General features: G+C 37.9%; 1 protein-coding gene and 2 long non-coding RNA genes across 4 annotated transcripts in view; 2 read left to right on the top strand and 1 right to left on the bottom strand.

The window, feature by feature from the left end:
* LOC139129315 (uncharacterized) overlaps window positions 1–2237 on the top strand; it is a 6296-nt gene extending 4059 nt beyond the window's left edge. Inside the window, exon 3 of the long non-coding RNA XR_011551548.1 lies at window positions 316–2237. This is a non-coding gene — a long non-coding RNA (uncharacterized lncRNA). The remainder of the gene's footprint in view (window positions 1–315) is intronic.
* Window positions 2238–4130: 1893 nt separating this feature from the next.
* LOC139129305 (uncharacterized) lies at window positions 4131–7622 on the bottom strand. Its single transcript, XM_070694944.1, has 3 exons — window positions 7456–7622; window positions 6158–6358; window positions 4131–5142 (listed from the first exon to the last, which is right to left on the bottom strand). Exons 1-3 carry the CDS (start codon window positions 7559–7561, stop codon window positions 5117–5119), a joined length of 333 nt encoding a protein of 110 aa, XP_070551045.1. The 5' UTR covers window positions 7562–7622; the 3' UTR covers window positions 4131–5116.
* A 6044-nt stretch (window positions 7623–13666) lies between these two features.
* LOC139129294 (uncharacterized) lies at window positions 13667–19961 on the top strand. 2 transcript variants are annotated; one of them, XR_011551547.1, is made up of 3 exons: window positions 13667–14171; window positions 18936–19085; window positions 19251–19961. It is a non-coding gene; the product is annotated as an uncharacterized lncRNA (long non-coding RNA). The 2 variants fall into 2 exon arrangements; XR_011551546.1 differs by lacking the exon at window positions 13667–14171 and adding an exon at window positions 17047–17162.
* The last annotated feature ends 2212 nt before the right edge of the window (window positions 19962–22173 follow it).

Genomic DNA, 22173 nt, shown 5'->3' with positions numbered 1-22173 from the left:
AAATACGGTGTTCTTTCGGAGAACATTTTTGTTTATTAAAAATATGGTAATATTGTACTACACGGTAATATCGTCACAGACCTAATCCCTCTCTCTGTCTCTTTCTGTCTGTCTGTCTGTCTGTCTGTCTGTCTGTCTGTCTGTCTCTCTCTCTCTCTCTCTCTCTCTCTCTCTCTCTCTCTCTCTCTCTCTCTCTCTCTCTCTCTCTCTCTCTCTCTCTCTCTCTCTCTCTCTCTCTCTCTCTCTCTCTCTCTCTCTCTCTCTCTCTCTCTCTCTCTCTCTCATATACACAACGCATACGTTACACATGTTCAGATCCCCGAGAATGGAGTAAAGATAACGTTGCAACGTGGCTACAGCTAACGTGTCACAGTCATGGCATGGATCCGGTAGACCTATCCAGATTCCAAATGAATGGGAAGGGATTGGCGTTTCTGTTGAAACACCATTTTATCGCCAGAACGCCCTCGGAAGCCCAGGGAGAAATCCTCTTCAACGATTTCAGGAGGAGGCTCATGGCAGTCCTGTGGAAACGCTACAAGACGAAGTGCTACATTCCACGTCATATGAAATACAGCTCTATGCGACAGACATCGGCAATCTCCCATATTTGATTTTTAAAGCTATAACACTCTTCTTCACCTTCTCATATATAGCAAAACACTTTCAACGCTGAACTTATTTGTTCACGCGCAGGCTAAAAATCAAGACATACTGCGTTTTAAATATGAAAGTTAGCGGCCGTTCAATATTCCTCTGAAATCAAAAAGTATGACAGAAGTTAGCATTCCGTTGCGTTGACATATTCATGCCTGTGTTGACAACCATGAGGAACCAAAGAAGAATATTTATTTTGCTTAATTTATTCTGGATTGACGCTGTTGGCAATTGTATTTTTAAGCCGCAAAATCATTCATTTTCCTTTTTCACAATGTCTTGAATTCGCGACAGTTAGCAGGACTTATTTTTATTTATTTTTATTATTTATTCAAATCTGATTGAGAGGATAATTTGTATGTTTTAATACTATAAAAACGCTACAAATATTTAAAAATTATGTTGTTGCGAGCCAGGCAAAGAGTCTTCCATTACGAATTACACAACGACAGCTTACACGTGAAATTCAGTCACTGATTGACGTCAACGAGAAGAATAACTGTTAAGACATTTTGAATTAAAGTAAAGCCTTATGATATGACAAGCATTAATGGGGAAGGGATTACAACTTCCCTACTCGCGGTCACTGAAAGATAACCAAATCGGGGACACCTCGATATAAGTGTGTGGCTTCGAGTAAACACCGCAATCCGATAAACTACTTCCCGCCTATCGATTAACGTGGACGATACACGATGAACCTTAATGATTACCATGCCGTTTTCTAGTAGTAGGCATTTGAACAGAGTTTGTTCCACAGGAAGAGTACCTATTTATACGCCTTGAATTTATAGAAACAGCGTCAGATTCATAATCGACTTCAGGTATTAGAACCTATGAGCACGCAATATGCAATTTTTACCGGCAAAAATTCGACAACCTTTAGATTTGTGTTTACTTTAAATTTGTATTATCATTAATTTGACGACAACTCTTTTTAGGAGGAAGTAGGCTAGCAGAAGTACTTATAACAATCTCGTTATTTCAGTTTAAAATATTTAACAGGCAAATAAGGATTTCAAAAAAATTATATTTTTTTTCACAAATGTATCATGATGCAGGAGATGTCTTTTCCAAAGAAGATTGGATACCAGTTCTCAAAAATATTTTCCTCTGTATTACTAATTATTTCTCTAACTTTGACCACTAACACGATTGGAACTAATTTGGGATAATTGGATTTTCATACTTTTCCAATTTCTCCAAAATGTTAGGTGCCGTATAGCTGAACGTTGCAATATTGCAAATTACTTATAAAAACAAGTATGTTACTTAAAAAGAAAAGCACATGAGATTACATTTGTAGATGAAATCGACATTACTTCACCATCCAATTATCCCAAATTAGTTCCAATCGTGTTCACTATCCCTTTCATGATGGTGTGAGAATGGCACATCTTTGCATTCAAGAACTTTCCTGGTCTCCTCATTAAACTGTCTCTCGATGTATTCATGGATATGTGCAATAGGAAAACTTAAGCAAAAGTACACTTTATTTCTTCAGTTACAGTTATTATTTTTATTATATCTCATTTTCATTCAATTTACCGGATTAAAGAACGTGTACATGATAAACAACAGCAACATTTGTCAACTTTTGTTATTGACTCAAGGGTTGCCTTTCAATATCCTTCTCATTTTGTACTCTTTCAATCAACAGCTTTACATGTAAAATCATCTGCGTTGCATAGTTAATGATCAAACGTCAAAATATGAAATGAATGTCAACAATCCCATCTTTCTACTCGCCGTCGCGTTTTCATCATTGACATCCGTCAGGATACACTCTCATTTCCTTCGAGATTTCCGCGAGATTCAGTGACGACGAACAGCAACATCATAGTAAAGGGCCGTTTTTGGCGGGAAACAAGCAACCTAAAAGTGAAAGGTTTTGACAGGATACAGCCGTAAAACACGAACAAACAGGCGCTAATTTCATTAGAGGCGTCAATTTGCAGATCTCATTGTTGTAAAATATAAATCACACTTGATTCTAGTGATATACATTGTCGACTTCTCCTTTTTCAAACTAGCCTGCGCCGCAGTTAGTGAAAATACATCTATGCGTTTCGAGTAAAAAATAGATTTACCTGAAGTTCTTCTAATATAAGTAAATACTGGAATTTTATGTATTCTGCAAATTCACCTTGAGTACCAAGAATATTTTGGACAAGGAGTTAAAAAAAAAATTCTTGAATATAGGCTGCTATAAGCTGAATTGAAATTATGATCCAGATTTCATAACACAAACGAAGTTCGAACCTACGTGTCTGGCCGAGAAAATGCTTATTTCCACCTTTAAACGTCTTGCATCATCTTTTCTTAATATCGCACCCCGAACTACAGTTGAGGTAGAACGCGCCTTTGGTACAGATATTCGGACTCTCAAATTTCTACAATTCTATTCTTATCTACCAATTATGGGGGCTTATTTTAAAGATCTGGGAGAAAGAAAATTTTTCACTGTCTTAGCTTTTTTCGAAATTCCCAAATTTAACTTTTTCCCACAGAGTTAACACAGGGATGGTGGCCATCTTGAATTTCAAATATCAACAAATCTTAAGTAATTTGTTTCTCTAGTTCTAAACTTTGTACGTTGACCCCTGATTACTATTCTTAATTTGGTAAGAGAAAGTTTTATGCTTTAACTGAGGTAAGTTTGAGCAAAAGTTTAAGCTGAGTCTTTCATTTTCGAGGCGCATTCTACCTTAAGGGCTAATGAGGTCGATATCTTAAGTTAATGAGAAAGGGGTGTTTTAGTGGAAATTTTAAGTAAGACAGCTCAAAAGAGTAACTAGCTTGTTGAATGAAACGTTCTTCACATTTTGAATAAAAATGGTAGTATGGATGTCCTTCGAGGAACAGCAAAGCCAAATATTTGGTTCGTCAGAAAACTGTACGCTGGAAATAGTGAGAAATTGTTATTGTTTACGATTGACAGCAAAGTGAATTGGTGTTGTCGACGATCGAAATTTGGCTCGGCCTGGAATGCAGGTTTTTGTCAACTCTTGCAAATATAGTACTGTCTTGACAAGACAAATACAGGGTATTTAAAATGTCGGAGCGAGTACAGTGGGAAATTTTAGTAGTAAGCACGAATTAAACGAAAGAAACCGATGCAGATATAACGATTATTCGGGCCTTGAGTGTTTCTACGGCGGAACTGATCGGGAGGTCTACAGTAGAATATACGGCTCTTGCATTGTTTGTTCACAACGTGTCCAAGTGCGCCTTGTATATATGCACGAGGATGACAACTATACGGCTGCTGCGAAGCACAAATGTGTGTCCCGATTCAGTCTATGCTGTAGAATCCGATTTTAAATAAACTTTATTTGTTCTACATTTTAAAGAGCTCTCTCTCTCTCTCTCTCTCTCTCTCTCTCTCTCTCTCTCTCTCTCTCTCTCTCTCTCTCTCTCACACACACACACACACACACACCCGGTGAAATTACAAGGTCAGAGGTATTCACTTTGCTTATATTGTTTTAATTCTAGCGACATGTGGTGATTTGTACACTTTGCTTAAAGCTTTAGAAAATTGATATGGATAAATATGTGGCGATATGGTTAAAATATCACAGCAATAAAAACTGATGATGAAACTCTTGTAGTACTGAAAAGGACGAGTTGACTTCGAGTTGATCAAGGCAGAAGTACAAGGATATTATTCCATTGTTTGCTTTTATTCTATGTTGTTGAAATTGGAACTTTTGGACGGTCTGTTCAGGCATTCTCGAATAGTTTATAACGTACTGGAGAAATGGAGAAATTATAGTTACAAAATACAGATCCTATCTGACCGCGAACTTTCTATCTGTGTCAGCATCTGGATATAGCCAAACTCTGCTTGCTCGTCTTTCAAAGCGTGCTTCGATAAAGTTACTCATAGGCCTGTTTGCATCCTTATAAGTACACGTGAATTTCTACTCGAGTGCATTCTGAATATGAAATTTATAGGGCCCGAAAACACCACCCGCTGAGTCAATAAATGATTTTAATTCAATAAAACTCCGGGAAATTATATGACTTGTCATATTTCAAGCCACTCTCTAACTTCAACGAAAACACATGAATATTTGGCAGTATTATTGCTGGTTAAATATACGTAAAATATAAAGATGGTCTGAAAAGATTAAAAAGTCTTTAAAATTGTCAAAACTGCTTGTGTCCAGTTGCTCCGCACTTCCTCATGAAAACTGTAGGTCGCGTAACATTAATAAAACCTTTATGCAGAAGTAAAAAGTCATGCACGTGAAGGTTTTCTTTCAACAAAGTCTTTTTGTGATTACACCCCTTTCAACAGAAGTTCAGTGAAATATTTTACATACGGGGCTTCACCTACAAAATAAAGGTCACTCGTACGTGCTTTGGAACAATTTCTGGCAGAATAATTTTAGAATGATAACATATAAAATACGATGTATAAAAAAACTACAATGTTGCCTGCGATAGAACTTCAATCGTAAATCTTTGACGCTGCAACTGTAAGGGAAAAAAAGAGAAATTGATGAAGAAAATTATAAAAAATAACAGCTCTATAATTCTTCAGGATGACAAGTTCTTGTTTCGGTAATCGAGAACTTCCTGTATTCTGAGCAAACGATACGTAATAACAAACGGTTTGACGTGGAAATAGGTGAAAGAACCCTTTGTATAATTGTGCTCACTTGAAACACATCTACATAGGAAAACTGGCCGTGACTGACTGACAGACAGACAGACAAATGGACAGATATACAGCCGGACGGAGCTGCACGTGGCATGGAAAAAGGTTATATTGGGACCCGGAAATTTTTGAAAGAAAAGAGACGAGTTCCCCTTTTTTCTACAGATTTGCAATGCAAATGTGCAGAACATACAAATGAATATCAGGAAGATAAACCATGTAACATTTGTAGTTGATCTGTCAGTTGTGTGTACGAGATTATCCTCGGCATATCATATTAAGTTCAACGGCGGAGGACAGCAAAACGTGAACGTTGAAGTCATAGGCCTACATTGCGAAGATCGACCCTACACCTACCTCTTGTTTGAATCGGATTAATAAACCACTGAATTTCTAATCTACGTAAATGGGCCATTGATAAAAGTACGTAAGAGTGGAACTCAAAAATTGCCCATCATTAGTTTCCTACTTAGAAAACTATTAATAAAATTATTGATAAAAATTTTCTCGTCATACGTCAATGTGCGTATCGGTTCCGTAGTGTAGATAGGGTCCAGGTTTCAAAGATACTCAGTCCGGAATGCCGAGTTCGTCTTGAGCAATTTCATATGAAATTTTTGCTGAATTCATTTGTCCATTAAATATACTCTATACATTATACCTCCCTTCCATTAGTTTACTACCCCACACACTGTCAGGTATACAAACCAGTAAATTAATGAAATATGTTTAAAAGTATCCATGCCGTGCAAGGCTCTTGGCATAGTTTAAGGTTGCTCATCGTTGTTCAAGTGGCGAGACAAAGCAAACTTTTAAAACAGTGCGTCTCACCTTTCTGCCAGTGTTGCCAATAGTTGTAAATGACGTCATAGTCGTCAGAGAAAATATCACGAAAGCCCACTTCCGACGCCATGTTCGTTTTCAGGTTGTCTTCTGAGAGGTCACCGACAGAGTGCAAAGTTGAAAGGGCAAATTTTTCACCGGCATACTGACACCACCGGAGGAAATCCTTAGCGGTCCACTGGTTAACATCTGTACATAGGTGAAAGAAATCGTCAACATTAACATGCAGTGATATATTTGCATTCTGTTACACATTTCAAAATTATACAGTGTCGAATGCGCCTACGGAACAGACGCTCATCAAGTTTTCTCAAAGTTTTCTAGTCTATCGCTTGCGCACGCTAATTTTAAAGCTCTTGGAATAAAGAACTTTGACTGTCTTAGGTGTTTGAAAATCCTAAATGGTATTGTCCACATGGAGTTAAAGCCTAGAGGCCATTTTGGAATTTCAAATATCGGTAAATGTTAAGAAATGTGTTTCTCTAGTTCCTGACTTTTCAAGATGACCTTTAACCTTTACACTCTGTAACAATGACAGTGTTGGGGATAGTTTGGAGTTCATAGCACATGAACCAAAACTATGCGTTTGTTGCATATTCCTTGTCTTTCATTTAAGGTAGTATGTGCCTCGAAAGTGAAAGACGTCAACTTTTGCTCAAACTTTCCCAAGGAATCTTTCAGCCATTCTCTTTCAAAATCAAGAATAAAAATCGCGAGGGTCATCGTGCGAATTTTTGTCGAGAGAAATAAATAACCCAAGATTTACCATTATTTGAAATTCAGAATGGCCAACATCCCTGTGTTAATGCTATGGGGGAAAAATAAAATTTTAGATTCTAAAAACTTGAATCTAAGACAGTTGGTAGACACGGAAAAAGGTTTGAGAGTTCGAATATCTGTCCTAGAGGTGCATTCTACCTAACGTGCTCGAACGTGATTTGCATGCGTCGATAATCACTATTTCTTCGCCATACAGATTCTAAACACCCATAAACCATATGTTTGTTTGCCTGCAATTGTTCGAAACTAATTTCAGAAATGCATCACTTTTTACGAAATTCTATTCTCAGACCAGAGGTTGATTTGATGATCAGTTGGAGATGTCGTTCTGCCACAGGCATTAATATCCTTTGCAGGAATACAAGTAACATTGCTTTAATTTTTCAAATAGCAAGCCAAACAGACATACGGGCAGACTGAGAGAGACAGAGAGACACGCAGTGAGAATTGAAATCTGCCTTGTTAGATTTTCACTATAACCGCCGTGCTTGAAAAAGACTTCATACCTTCTGGTAGTCCGTACTTGTCACACGCTTCGCGGATATCTGACCAGATGGCCGTGTCCTTATATTGCTCTATAGCCTCGTTCAGCACATGCGTGTCGTCCATCATACTGTGAATGCTCACAAGAAACTGGGAATAAAGAAGAAAATCATGACGTCAGCAGAGTTACCTTATTCAATGTTCACTTACATGACTAGAGAGTGACCACTCTAGAATGTATGTGGTATTAAGGAAACAGAAAGGCATGGGTGAACGACGCCATTTTGTGAGAATTTCTGCAAATATCCATGAGTTCGACTGTCGCAAACAGCATCATATTCCAACCATTAATTAGGCGGTAACTTTATTTAGAATTTGCAATGGCGGGTCACTGATTTCTTGTCTTCTGTGCCGCACCGGGCAGCGCAGGAATGTGCAATTTGAGAGCTCAATCATGTCAAACACAACGAGGCCTATATGATGCATTCTGCCTGACCAGGTCTCCCTCATAAGCCCTAAAATTAAAAACCAGTGCTACTTAGACCGGCATCCAATAAAAGGGAACTAAGAGTAATTTCGTATTTATTTTTCTATTTCAAACATGCTCTTGGTGACACGGGATTCCCCACTGCACGCCGCGCATGCGCTCTTCTTTCTCTCTCCACAGCCTGATTAGTTTCGCAAATGTTGCAGTGGGGAGATGAAAAAGAAACAAAAGATCGCTCATAGGTGCGATTTGAATTTCACTGTCGACGCGGGATGGGTTCATTTTATGCATTAACAATCAGAATGAGAGTGAATTACGGATGATAGTAAATGTATTTCAATTTTCTGGAATAACGTCGCGCCCTCCGTTGAATTGTGTCGCCTTTGGGCTATCGTTATCAGTTGCAGGGAATTCCAACTTCTATATATATATCTTAAAAAATACGCGCCGACAAAGAATAAAGAGGAAGCATACTCTGGGGTCACCGACCTCCCTCACCCTTAGCTATTTAGTGTTCAATCATTGTTTACTATGGCACGACCGGCCCTGTGGAGATTTGATTTTATCAAAGGGTTTTAAACCGGGATGGCATGTCTTTAACCTTGCAAGATTCATCAATATGCGTTTTTGTCACGTCGTCAGAGTAGCTTTCAAAGGGTTTACTTTGATTCTTGCGCTTGAATGCTAATATTGTCTTTTTCCGTTCCATTCCGTCGCCTTGACCTTAATGTCAAACATGGGGGGTTTGGGGTTGGGTGGGTGGTAGTCTATTATATGATCACAATAAGATAATGTAACGCCAAGATGCCCAATTTTTAAAACCGGAATACATTCAGGGAACCAGAAAAAGTAACGTGAAGGGTATACTTAGAGTGACCCTGGCTGCAAAAAATATTCGTCCCCGTGCAGGGTACATGTAGCTATTGTTCGCTTTTGATATAATACAGTAAAACTAAAGGGTTCAAATTTTGGCAATAATGTTGCGAGATAAGGAAAAACAGACCTTTGTATGCTTAAAACAGACATATTTTACTTTTTTACCGTCTTGAATCACGGTTTGCCGCGAAACACCCCCCCCCAAAAAAAAAACAAAACAAAACACGACGCGTAAGTTTAATCCCCTTTTCGAATACTTGTTTAAACAATAGCAAGAAGTGAACAGTTCTTAGAATTGAAAACGATGTAGAGACAATTGCAGTCGGATCTGTTAGCGCCAGTTTTTTGTTTGTGAGCTTTTTTCGAATTTAGAAAACCCGAAAAGATAATGCAATACGTCGAAATGAAGGACAAATTGTACAGCTACATGTTTTTTGTTTGTTGAGGCAATCTATCTGTCTCGTCATTGGTTTGTCTATCTTTACGAGTATCAGTTTCTTAGTGTCTCCTGGTACCCCACTGTCCCCTCCCTCCCTCCCTGTAAGCGGTGGTTCCTGTTCAAGACAGAGGAAGACAGTTTTAAGTTTGGGAATCCTGCCATATTGCTTTGAAGCTTGATCAACTCGATCTAAGAGGGGAAACCACGTTATGTAAAGTCTACTATACCAGTGGCATTTTATCAGACTAAGCGTATTATCCTCCACAATATGGATGCCGACTCACTTCTGATCCCTGTCCTAATATCCAAGAATACAGACACTCTGTTTAAATTTTACCTGGTTGAAGATTTACTTTTTACGAACTATAACACTGCTTTATCGACTTATTTCGGAAGAAAAAAGAATTTCTCCCTGTCTATTAAACTTAAAACTATTCACAGTGCTGTGATCTTTCTTAAGTTATACAACGCTGAACGACCGCAGTTAAATGCCCATGCATAAGGCCAGTAGCAGTTTCCCTTCCGAAAAGCGGCCATTAAAAGTTTCAGAAGCTCTGTGAATCACTACTTACGTACTGAATGTCGTGGTCGCCTCTGTCTATCGTCCCCTCTTCCGTTGCAACCATGAACCAGTATTTGTCTTGCTCGACACAAGCTCTCAATCTGATTGTAGCTTGTGAGGCAATGTTGATGTATACATTGGTTAGAAATACCGATGCAACCGCTGCGGCTACATATATGCGAGTAGAGTCGACTGTGAGGGGAAGCCCCGTTCAGGCCCAGGACATCTCTGACACAGATGCTCAGGCCGTGTGTCGTTGTTATGCATTGGCCAGGTATTTGCATAATTATCATGAATGATTTTTGACGGGAGGATTTACTTCACCGAAACTGCAGATTGGCTGCCCATGTCCCTGCTGCTGGGGGAAAAACTGGACCATTACCTCCACAATTTATATTGAAATAGGTAAAACATTGGGTTAATTTCTTTTAAATTAGATAACGTTCTGTACGTAAAATTCTCTTGAAAGGCAGTTACGATTGACTGGAAACTACGTTCATGACCAAAATGTTCCAGCATTCTGCACACAATTACGAACCATTCGACTCCAAACCCAACCAGAAAATAGTCTGTTTTGGTTTGGAAAGCATGCCTGTACATATTAGATATAAGTATAGACTCGCTCACACCGTAAATAGCAGTTGCCAATGACCTTAAGAAAAAAATGTTTAGAAAGCAATAGAAACAGTGTCAATTTGTCGCCGCACGCATTAACTGGTCTTTAAAGCTTGCGCGTGCACATACGCTGAAATGTCGGCCATCAACGAGATTTTATGATCAGGAAATAGTGCAATTTTTTCTCTCTTTCACTTTACCGGCACTGCAAAGATGATACAATGAAATCGAAGACCTTGAACATGCATACATGACGATGCTTAGAAATCACAGTACAGTACTCAGAGAACTATGGGAAAACTGTGTTGCTAGGGAGACTAAAGAGTAAGCTATTGCTTTAAATTGACCTTTGTGCTCATCGAACAAAGTTCAAGAGTCGAGGACAGAAAGAAAACATTTTGACCCTTGTCCAGGTCACTTCCGTTTTTCTTCTCAAAGGTTGTAACAAAGATGCGATGATCGCCATAAAAATAGAAAATCATTCAGAGCGTCTCATCTTTCGTTGTCGTAATAAAGAGCAGCACATTAGCTAGGTTAGATAGATACCCTTTACTGTGACTTCCCCCTTCAGTGGGAGCGATGAATTCAGATTATTTGAATCATGTCCCGAGCCTACGGCTACAGTAACTTGCTCATGTCGTGTTCGTTGGCAGGACTTGAAAACGACTCTTGATTGAGTTGTGAACAGACTTACTGTATGACCTCGAAAAAAGTGCTCGAAAACGAAACTTTCAGTGTCTTTTACATGATATTCAGGACACAGTCTGAGGTGATCTTTTAGCCCCACAGATGCTATTAGCCAGGTTATGCGGCAAATTCATAATATGTGCAAAATCCAACGCGTTCTATTGTTGTTATCAAGCATTTTAACTGGAAAAGGATTTGATGTATCGCGACAGTCAATATGTAATATTATGCCATGATGATATTTTCGAGTTAATGAACTCATAGTTTGTTTATTGTAGAGTGTGGGTTTACTATAGAAAATTGTCTCTTTAACGATATTATTTTACTACTTGATGCACGCATAGATTCGTTAAGGCCCAATTCTATTAAGATTTAGGCTTTTTATAGACTGTTAAATTGAATACTGGCGAACCAAATCTCGAACAAAGTCCTAGGCTGCACGATGTTTTAGACTACAGTATAAACAAGGTGTGCGATTTATTGAGCTTGCCCACAAATGGTAACGAGAACTCGCTATATAAGCGTAAAACTACAACTGTTTATACTGTCATGATCTGAAGGAATCAGGCTTTCCCCACTTCCCTCCGATTAATTGAAATCATTTCAAGGCGCCGCAAAAATATACAACAGTAAGAATCTGATTTTTAGTAAAGTGACCTACTTAAAGAAAATGCCGTAAATGGGGACCAATTAATAAGAATCGGACAAGACAAGGCTGAAGTCGCTGCGGTACATCACAAATGCCATCTATCAAACTTGAAGTGCAAAATTGCACTTTTAAACACAAACGCCTATGATGTCACGCCTGTGACGTCACCACACAGTGGAGGGACTGTGCTAACACTCATCCATCGAATGCACAACTATAGGCATCAGTCACAATGTATCATCGTTCATAGACAACCGCAGTGCCGATGCGACAACTTATGACGAGTCCGTTGTTAGAGGCCTAGCTTATGATTGGAAAACAAGAAAATTTTGATATCAATTTTGCGAAAAATTTCCAAAGATCAAACATTTCATAATGTCACCAGATGATAGACATAGATAGCAGTAACGGTAGTACTCTCGAAACTGAGAGACTCAAAGGTTTTGCTCAACTGATCAGGGAAACTGTAATAACTACCCTTTTTCACAATTAAGTATAAATGCCTGGGGAACTATGCAAAGTTTTGATCAGAGAGCAGGTTATTTAGAATTTACTGATAAGATGAAATTGGCCATGTTCCTAAGGTGTGTTACTCCCATGGGGAAAATGATTTTAAGATTTTAGTAAAAAAGTAGTTGATGAAAATTTCAAGTTAATTTTTCCACCGTGACAGGCTTCAGAATGAGTCGAAGCCTACACCGTCCTGTGCCTTACCAAACAAAAGGATGTAAATTCCCCACTGATGTACAGCGTGCTCGGAAGGTTATATCTGATTGGTCGATTGTCACTATTCACGGCAGCTTAGAGAGTCCATTCGTATTATGCAATTATAACGGTAAGATTCAGCCAACCGATTGGATAACAACTTCCATGATGCTGCACATTAGCCCTAAATTCCCCTTACCCCGAGGCGTCCTTGATGGAAGCCTATATATAAGGGACATAATATTGGTTTCCCTACAATCCACCGTCAAATCGAAACAAATGACGACAAAGAGGGGCTGAGATCATGGAATGTCTCGTGAGAGTTTGGAAATGTCTGTTTCATTCCGTGTCGAAATCGAGTGCGGGACAGAAATGTGGCACCGTGGTGCGTGTATTTTGCGTCTCTTTGTCATTGTCATGTCTGCCAGGGATTATATCGCACATTTTCAGATCTCAATCTGAGTTAGACTTAGTAACTGCGATATCGTATGGTGCTACATCATATGTTAGAAAAAATAAAAAAGAATCATTATGCTAAGTTTGTAAGTTTGGTAAGTTTGTGTTACTCCAACTTGTAATGTGTCTTCTTCTCGTTTTCTTGTATTATAAAGGGGTAAAAGGTTCCATAGAGTATGAATAGTTGTAAAATTGTCAGAATGACAAATCGTTGGCAACTGATTTATTTATTGAGCATACGTTATAGAAGACGCAGTTTCAAAATGTGAGGATATGGCAACAAAAAGCTAACTGCTTTTTGTTGCCATATTGTCACGTTTATTTTAACTTAATCTTTCCTTTTGTTAAGAAGAGAAATTTTCCTAAATTTCCAGTAATAAGCTAAAAATACCAGACATCGTGAAACTTTTGTACGGAATGCATCGTCCGAGGAATAAAATTTACAAAACAAAACGAAACAAAACGAAGCTGACAACTAAACGCGGCTTAACAAGTGAAAAGGCTTGGCCTAATTTAAACGCTTTTAGCTGGGTCGACTCGGATTTGCACTGAAACCCGGTACTCCGACTTCCGTACTTGTGGATTAATTAAGTCAACATAGTTTCTTATTCTTTGATATTACCTGTTGTCTGTTTCAGTATACTGTCTCATGACACAACATACTGTATCATAAAACAACACAGCGTACAAACTACCGACGCAGCACTACCGGCACTGCACAGAGTGAGACCTATTTACGCTATAGAATCTAGATCAGTTATTATTAACCCGCCTTCTGTGTCCAGTCAATGTAAAGGGTCATTCACGCTCTGCTCCCAACTACAGGCTACCTAACAACAACCAAAAGAGGAAGTTCAACAAAGGTCAACTCGACAAAGCAGGTGGTATGCGTTTGGCTGGGACTCAATTATAAACACAGTACACTCTCAGCTGCCTATTTTTGAATCAGACGTAACGCGACTGCATTTGATACAACACAGTAACGAATCAACACCAAGGGCGAATATCGATTCCGAAGCCCTTTGGTTGCACATTATCGGATTTGTACATTGTTTGTAACTGGTACCTCTAACGTGCAAGCTGTGATATATTGCCCCGAAATCATTGTGCCTGGGAAAGCCGAAGTACGCCGAGTGTTGACTGTTCGGACCCGTGTCGTGTACATGTGGAGCGGACTACATTGATCTGACGAGCTTCAGACTGGTTTCCGAGCTGGTGGCAAAGCAGGGCCTGTAAAGGACGTCGTGCACAATTTACTGGCAGGTAAGTCTACCGCGTATTTATCAGTTCTGACGTCACGATATTGGTGATTCATGGATCATAGCAATAAATGCTAACACTTCTCTATTTGATCGGCGCGGTTATTTTTAATTTACCTTCTGGAACGGTGAATATTATGCAAATCTGGTCGTATCAGGTACGGCACATTTTCCTGAGAGAGAGAATATCAAGTAAAATTTTGGTGCACCTAGAAAACTTGTATTCTTTTCTTGTTCGCTGTAATTGAACTGCTCTGTATCGTTAATACTCAGTATTAGCCAGTTGTAGAGTCTGAGAGCACGTGACAAGTCGATAACCCGCACTATGTTTCAAGCGAACAATCGATCATGTTTTTTTTTTGTCTGCATGGATTAAAAGAATCAATTAGACTCGTATAAAACTGCCTGTCCGTGCGTTTGCTATCATGAAATTACCAAATCTTGGACATATAGTTTCAAGTGTTTTGCAAACAGCGGAACGAGACTATCCACAAAGGAAACCATGACATGTCGGACATACATGCCGCAGTAGACGCCACCATTTGACGGAGAGACAAACCCTTCAGTTGTTTATTTTCGTGTTTACTTCCTCCCTTCACAAATGTGTCGTATATCTGCGCACTTCATATTCCCAGGAGCGAAATCTATTGAGTCAAAGCCTAAATGACAGGGAGAAAATACATCACTGTGTGATATACACGTGTTAGAGAACAGACGGTTTTTATCAAACTCAAAATTCGAACCCCTAAAAGTTCCGGAATAAAACAAGAGGGACTTTTCAATATTATTCCAATAATATTATGTCTGCCTTGCTGTGTAATAACTAGACTCATAATTCTTTACGGGACTTTTCGACAAACAAGAATAGGAGTAAATTTTCCCATAATGATCAAAATATAACGATGTTCGGAAAACCATTAGAACGCAAAAAGCCCCTGTACAGGTTTATCGATCGCAAGGTGATAAAACGGATGTACTAAGGCTGGAAAAATAATGATTTCATATTTACTGAGATTGAGGGACGTTAGATATTTTGATTATTGCAAGATATCGGTCATTGAATTGGAGGGTGTTACAATTTTCTGTGCTTTCACGAACTTTAGATATGCCCACAAAATTCAAGAACAGATCCTTGGATTCATGGCTATCGGTTAAAGTTCATCAATTTTCGTCAAACGAAATTGTGGGATATGTTGAAGGAGTTTCATGGAACGACTTAAAGAAATTTACAATATCTAGTGAGATTTAAATTACAGCCAGTTTGACACAACATTTTTGTTTCCGAAGAAATCAACATGGCAAGATGAAGTCAATATCCGAGGTATGGGATATTCTTTGAAGTTTGAAATATTAAAGCTTGTGATATTTTGAAAAATATCCTTGACGCCATAACGACCAATAGATTTATCATTTGCCGGACTCCAGATCATTCTTTTCGAAGAAATCAACGACATATCAAATTGAAATCAAACTTCATTATTTTAAACCAAATTGAGAGATTGGATACATGGATAAACTGAACTTTAACAACTGTCAGACTGTCAGATCACTGTCATTTTCTAGTCAAAACCGCAACAACGACAAAATTGGCTTAAACCACTCAGTATGCCTGAGAGTCTACAGAATAGTATATGAAGGATATGATAAATCCCTTTTGGGTAATTTTTTACCAACAGAAGATTACGTCATAGAAAGGCTGCAAAGAAAGTTGGTTATTTGCAAACATGATTTGCATTTAATATTACAATAATTGATTGAGGGCTTCATGAAATACCATCATGTCATCTACTTGTTTCGCTTTACCCGTCGTGTCACACAGAGTGAACTATTGAGTCTGTGAAAGCACTGTCACGAGTCAGCGCCGTTGTTACTCCGAAAATATCAAGACAAAAGAAAATAGTCCACCCAACTTTTTGTGCACACGATTACTATAACAAGAATAAGCATTTGAACCAGGAGACAGTTACAAAAAACTGTTTTACTAATTAACATCGTGTTAAAATGGATGCAGTGGCACAGCTGTGTGATCACTTTAGCTCTTAAATTTGCCTTCATGTTCAAGTTGAATATGTTGATTAGTTTGAGCATTTTATGATTTAACTGAGTGTATTTGACTGTAGTATGTATGTATGTATGTATGTATGTATGTATGTATGTATGTATGTATGTATGTATGTATGTATGTATGTATGTATGTCTGTCTGTCTGTATGTATGTATATGTATGTATGTATGTATATGTATGTATGTATGTGTGTGTGCGCGCGTGAGTGCGTGCATCTATCTATCTATCTATCTATCTATCTATCTATCTATCTATCTATCTATTTTTCTCTCTATCTATCTATCTATCTATCTATCTATCTATCTATATATCACTATATCTATCTACGTGTATTCAAGTACGTATGCACGTAATTATATATCTATCTACTTGTAATGTTGTATGTATGTACAGTTCATATGGATGATCAAATATAGTTTTCCATTCTGAGTGTAATAGTACACGTAAACAAGACTTACAACTAACGTCAAACACGTTTTTCAGACATGTAGTTCCCTTCCGGGATTACCATAATCGTAGCCATACCGATGTTTTAGCCAGCCTACACGACGTATGAAGTGGGCGTACCGTTGACGCCGAGCTTTGTTAAAAAAGGGAAGTAGAAACGGCATGGAAGTAAAAATGAATAACCAACAAAAGAGAAAAGTTGTTGACACTGATCGTATGCTCCACCCAAACCAATATCATGGTGACTTTGATACGTTAATCATCACTTGTAACCTCTAAAGATTGACGAAGTTGCGTTCACACATATTATGTGTTATGTCGCCCGTGAAACCGGTGAATTTTATTGAGTCACGGACTGTGATAATTTATTGTTATAAATTTGTACAAATTTGAGAAGTCGGCATCAGTTCAAGCTTAAACATTGGTGTTTCTTGTCCTGGGAATCCTTAGTTACACGAGATATCGGAGAGCGGCAGCAAATAAGGTAACACACGATGATCAGTTCGATCAGCTACCGTCATTGACATTTTCTGGTTCTCATTCTACGCTAACAATAATTCTGAAAATAATTTCCAAACCCGAGGTCTGGATTTTATACAAAACATCTACTGTGCAACTTTCTGAACATATTTCATCAGAGCATCAAATAAACCTTATGACTTTTACCAAACTATCGCAACTGTTCGTCATCGTACTAGAAATATTGATTCTTCTTACTTCTCATGATGATATTGATGATGTTGTTGTTGTTGTTGTTGTTGTTGTTGTTGATATTGTTGTTCTTGTTTTGTTCTTTACTCATTTTTGAGAAAAAATTGAGAATTGCCACAAACTCTTCATTTCGTTAGTTTGAATCGTTCGTAGTATGATAAGATATTGTTCTACCGTTACTGATGGATTGTAAGATTGTCATTAATTCTGATGGCGGCGAGACATTGTCGACTTGTCGTTTGCAAATGAATTCGGGCGCCTTGTAATTACGTTTAGGGCAAGTTTTACAGGACGCATAAACGATTTTTTGTTTAAGGTGGTATTCTAGTACAACCGTGTATTTACGCATGCACAAAATAGATATATTACATTGCTCTCATTCCAAAAGAAATGGCTGGACGTATGCCAAACGATAAGGCTCCCAGTGACTTCTCGTATTTGGCGCGAAAAAATTATTAATAGCAACATTTTCCTAATGAGAATGAAAATAGGATGTATTCGAAGGCTGAGGTAATTAATTTCTTTCCTTTACGTCCAAGCGTGTAGATTTTTGAAAATTAAAACCAAAAAAATGACAAAAAGTACGATTTGAATATGAATTTACCTTATACCGTACAAATTTTGTGAAATATATCAAAACACCTGCATGCTTGCAGAATGTCACAGTAATGTGTGACTAATGAAGGTAAAAAAAAAGAAGTTTCTGCTTTGGTCGTTGATTGGACACTTATTTTACATGGAAACAATCAAGTAAATTTAAAACTTGCGTGTGCAAAAACAAAAATATTACTGTGTGTTTTTTGAACTGCTCACATTTCAACATTTTGAGTGAACGCAATAGTAAAAAAAATAATCATTTATTGGAGCCTTCGTTATCGACTGGTCAGTATAGTAACAATATACAGTGTGTGGAAAAAAGAAACACCACCATTAAACATAGAAATTCTCCTTGACGTGCGGTGACATTGATTTAAAACTGTACTTGTCTTCCGATATTTGTATGAAATCAATGACATATTCGTATTTGTCTCTGATTAAAAACTTATAAGGTCGCTTCTTCCCTTGTTTAGTGTGCACAATGTGCTACAAAGTGTGAGCTCAACGCATCATTTCCTTTGAAATTGTGTCGTCCAATAGACGTGTAGTCGATGGGAAGAGGAATCGAAACGTTTCTTTGTCTTTATTAATACACATGACGTCTAAATATTACATCACTGTATGTGCGGCTTATTTTAATATCTAAGCTGCCGCAATGCCATACAGGTTCAAATTGGAATTTGTCGTAAGTCCCAGCCGAATTTGTCAATAAGATTCCACCCCATTGGTTGCAGCACTTGAATGCCGTACACCAAACCATAGAATCAGCGCATTTCTGTATCTGCCCGTCTCAGTGCGTCGAATCCGCCTCATTGTCTTACTTAGACATTCAGTCTTATTTCTGTCACTATGCCCCTCCTGTATCTGTCTAATAGACAAAGCAAGCATCCAGCTCCCAGGCATAAATACATAAGACTATAAACCATCTTCTTGTTTTATTCCCTTGCAGACCACTCGGATTGCGTCAAGATGAACAAAGCTGAGATTGAATGTCACGACAACGTTGTAGTCAAATGCGTGTCATCGCAGACTGAATTCAAAGATAGTGTATACCTGAAAGCGATAGTGATACCAACGAAAAGATCGGCTTTCCCTTTAGGTAGGTTCTTGATTTGGCAATTTTTCTTTTAAATGTCTCAACGAGTATCTTTCTTCTTACATCACGATGTATCATTTAGGTTGGTAATTAAGCCATACTCGAAGACAGGGCTCTGAGACCAAATCGACGAAATAATACTGGCTTTTTAATTTTCAACAATTCCAGATCCTCGAAAGTGGACGAGAGATCACGTGGTATCCTGGTTGCTCTGGGCGCAGGAACAATACAAGCTAGGGAGTGTGGATCGAGAGCAATTCCGCATGAATGGGATTGGACTGTTGTTCTTGAACCGAGATGGCTTCCTCCGAAGGGTGCCCTCTGGTGGCGAGAAGCTGTTCGATGACTTGAGACGGAGATTTGCCCATTGTATATTGCAAGACCAAATGTTTCGACAAACAGTGCTCGAAGGAATTCAGTGATAAGCGCGGAAATTTTTCCTTTGCCATAGAATTTTATTGTGGCGACGACAATTTGTTGCAATCAACTTTGATACGTGCCCCGATAGCGGTATATGTGTTTTGTTGAAAATGTGCGCACACTTTTATTTCACAAGAACATTAATTCCTGTAAGATATTCTTGCTCATTGAACTTTCAATGGTGAATTCAAAATTTGTTTGTGTGTATATCCATCCCACCATTCAGCATTCTTATACAGCCACGTAGGACCTGCATATGGAGAGAAGATAATGATGAACAAAATAATATCGTCAAATATGCACAATTTTTGGCTTATTTCAGATACTCCTGATCTATTGCAACAATTTTAGTGCTAATGTGGACGGAGTATGGGCTCAGTGCATTTTGCCACTGTGTTGCGTTATTGAAATAGTTGCCGAAATATTCATAATTATTTAAATTATATACACTCCTACATATATATGCCTCGACGTGAATTCTTAATTACACATTATAGAATCTTTTTCTCCAAGACCGAAAGGGTTCATTTGATTTCAAATACTATAATACGTATTTGGAAACATTTTGACTCTGCCGAGGTAACAGAAAACAACACCGAATCTGGATGCACGATGTTTTTCATGAAAAGAATAATGTTATTGTTTTATTTTTTGAGATTGAAAGAATGAACTTGTTGGCCTTCAAACCTAGGCTGTATTCCTGTAAAATATCAGAAGAGACAGAAACATTTTTAAATTACATTTTTATTAAATAACCCATTACATTTTTTATTAAATAACCCATACTCAAAGTGATTGTGTTTGACGTTACACGCAAAGAAGGCATGCAGCACTAGAGTCACGTGACGATGACTCATACAGTTAGTAAAATGGTTATTCGGTTTGGTTCCCCTTTTTGAACAGCGAACAACGCATTGTTTTATCAAAATAAACTCGTAAAGAGGGCATTATGAATGACACAGTCATGTAGGGAAGGCAGCGACAAACACAATGCACTTTTTGTGCACTCCTTTAGATTGGGGATTTGGCCGAGCGGTTTTGTCTGTGGCTTCTCCGCTAGGTGACTGGGTACCGTACGTTGTGAGTTCGAACCCGATTGAAACCATCGTATGTCATCGGCATCGAGGGCACGGGTCCCTACTGCCTGGCCTCGGCTCCCTTCTCATCGACATCGATACTGTTTCAATGAGACAGGATAATAACGCTCCTTTTGAGTAACGAAACATGTATGATAATTCGCAAATAAATATTGCGTTAAAAGTCATACGCCTTAATATCTAGTGAGCTTAACTGAAGAGTTTAATTAATCAACTTGGTGTCACTCGAAGATTTAAATTTACTAAATTTATTTGAATCTATTGGAGTATATGTAACAATTTCATTTAAAGAATATATTTTAGCTATCGTTGTTGGTTTCTGTGTACAACAGTATATTTCAAGTGTCCAATATTGAATTTTAGTTTTATAATACACTACTACGTGCTTAGTTTCAAATACACGATTCTGCAATATTTGCCTCGCCATTATTCGTTCACTGCAAGCCATCCTACGTCTATGATTACTTTAGTGTCTGATATATTGTACAACACAAACAGATACGATAATATGACTGGACTAAAGCGATATCAGGTTCATCGACTGGGTATCGTCGTGCTTGGCAAAGCATATATAGGAAATATTATTTCTGGCTGTTCGTAATAATAATGATAATAATAAAATAATAATTGAAAAACTGATAGCAGTATCAAGTTTTTTTCTTGAAGGGATGCATTAGATGCATTGTATGTCTGTCTGTCTGTCTGTCTGTACGTACGTACGTATGTATGTATGTATGTATGTATGTATGTATGTATGTATGTATGTATGTATGTATGTATGTATGTATGTATGTGTATGTATGTGGATGGTATGTATGCATGCATGCATGCATGCATGCATGTATGTATGTATGTATGTATGTATGTATGTATGTATGTATGTATGTATGTATGTATGTATGTATGTATGTATGTATGTATGTATGTATGTATGTATGTATGTATGTATGTATGTATGTATGTATGTATGTATGTATGTATGTATGTATGTATGTATGTATGTATGTATGTATGTATGTATGTATGTATGTATGTATGTATGTATGTATGTATGTATGTATGTACGTACGTACGTACGTACTTGTGTCTGTTTGTATCAAATTCGTCATTGATATTTTTTGTTTGTCTTTTTTTTTAAAAAAAATAAATGCAAAGGAAGTGTGATAAACACCTACATAATTACTCTTGTACGTTTTGCGAAAATTGCAACTATGACTTGCTTTGTGTCACAAAAAAATCAACAAAATAAGGTAAACCTTGTAGTGCAGTTTCTGAACCTGGTTCCGATCATATTATTTTGTAATTACATTACGAGTAGGCACTGTCCAGCAAATATGTGAAAGTAACAGATTGGGATAATAGCCGAATAATATGTTATTCCACCGTTATCAAATGTTGTTATTTTCACAGTTCGATGGTTTAATCGGCCACAAAGTCGGCCAAAATTGTTTATCGCTAGTGCCTGACATTAAGTTCTTGTGTTAAAATGAGAAGGCAATAGATGTGTTATCCCATATCATCATTAGGAAATCAATCGCGGACATCTAAAAGATTATCCAACCTTTGTTTGCTAA

The sequence above is a fragment of the Ptychodera flava genome, chromosome 1, assembly GCF_041260155.1.
Source record: "Ptychodera flava strain L36383 chromosome 1, AS_Pfla_20210202, whole genome shotgun sequence".
In the NCBI taxonomy this organism is placed as follows: domain Eukaryota; kingdom Metazoa; phylum Hemichordata; class Enteropneusta; family Ptychoderidae; genus Ptychodera; species Ptychodera flava.
This window is presented reverse-complemented; position numbering and strand designations above follow the sequence as displayed.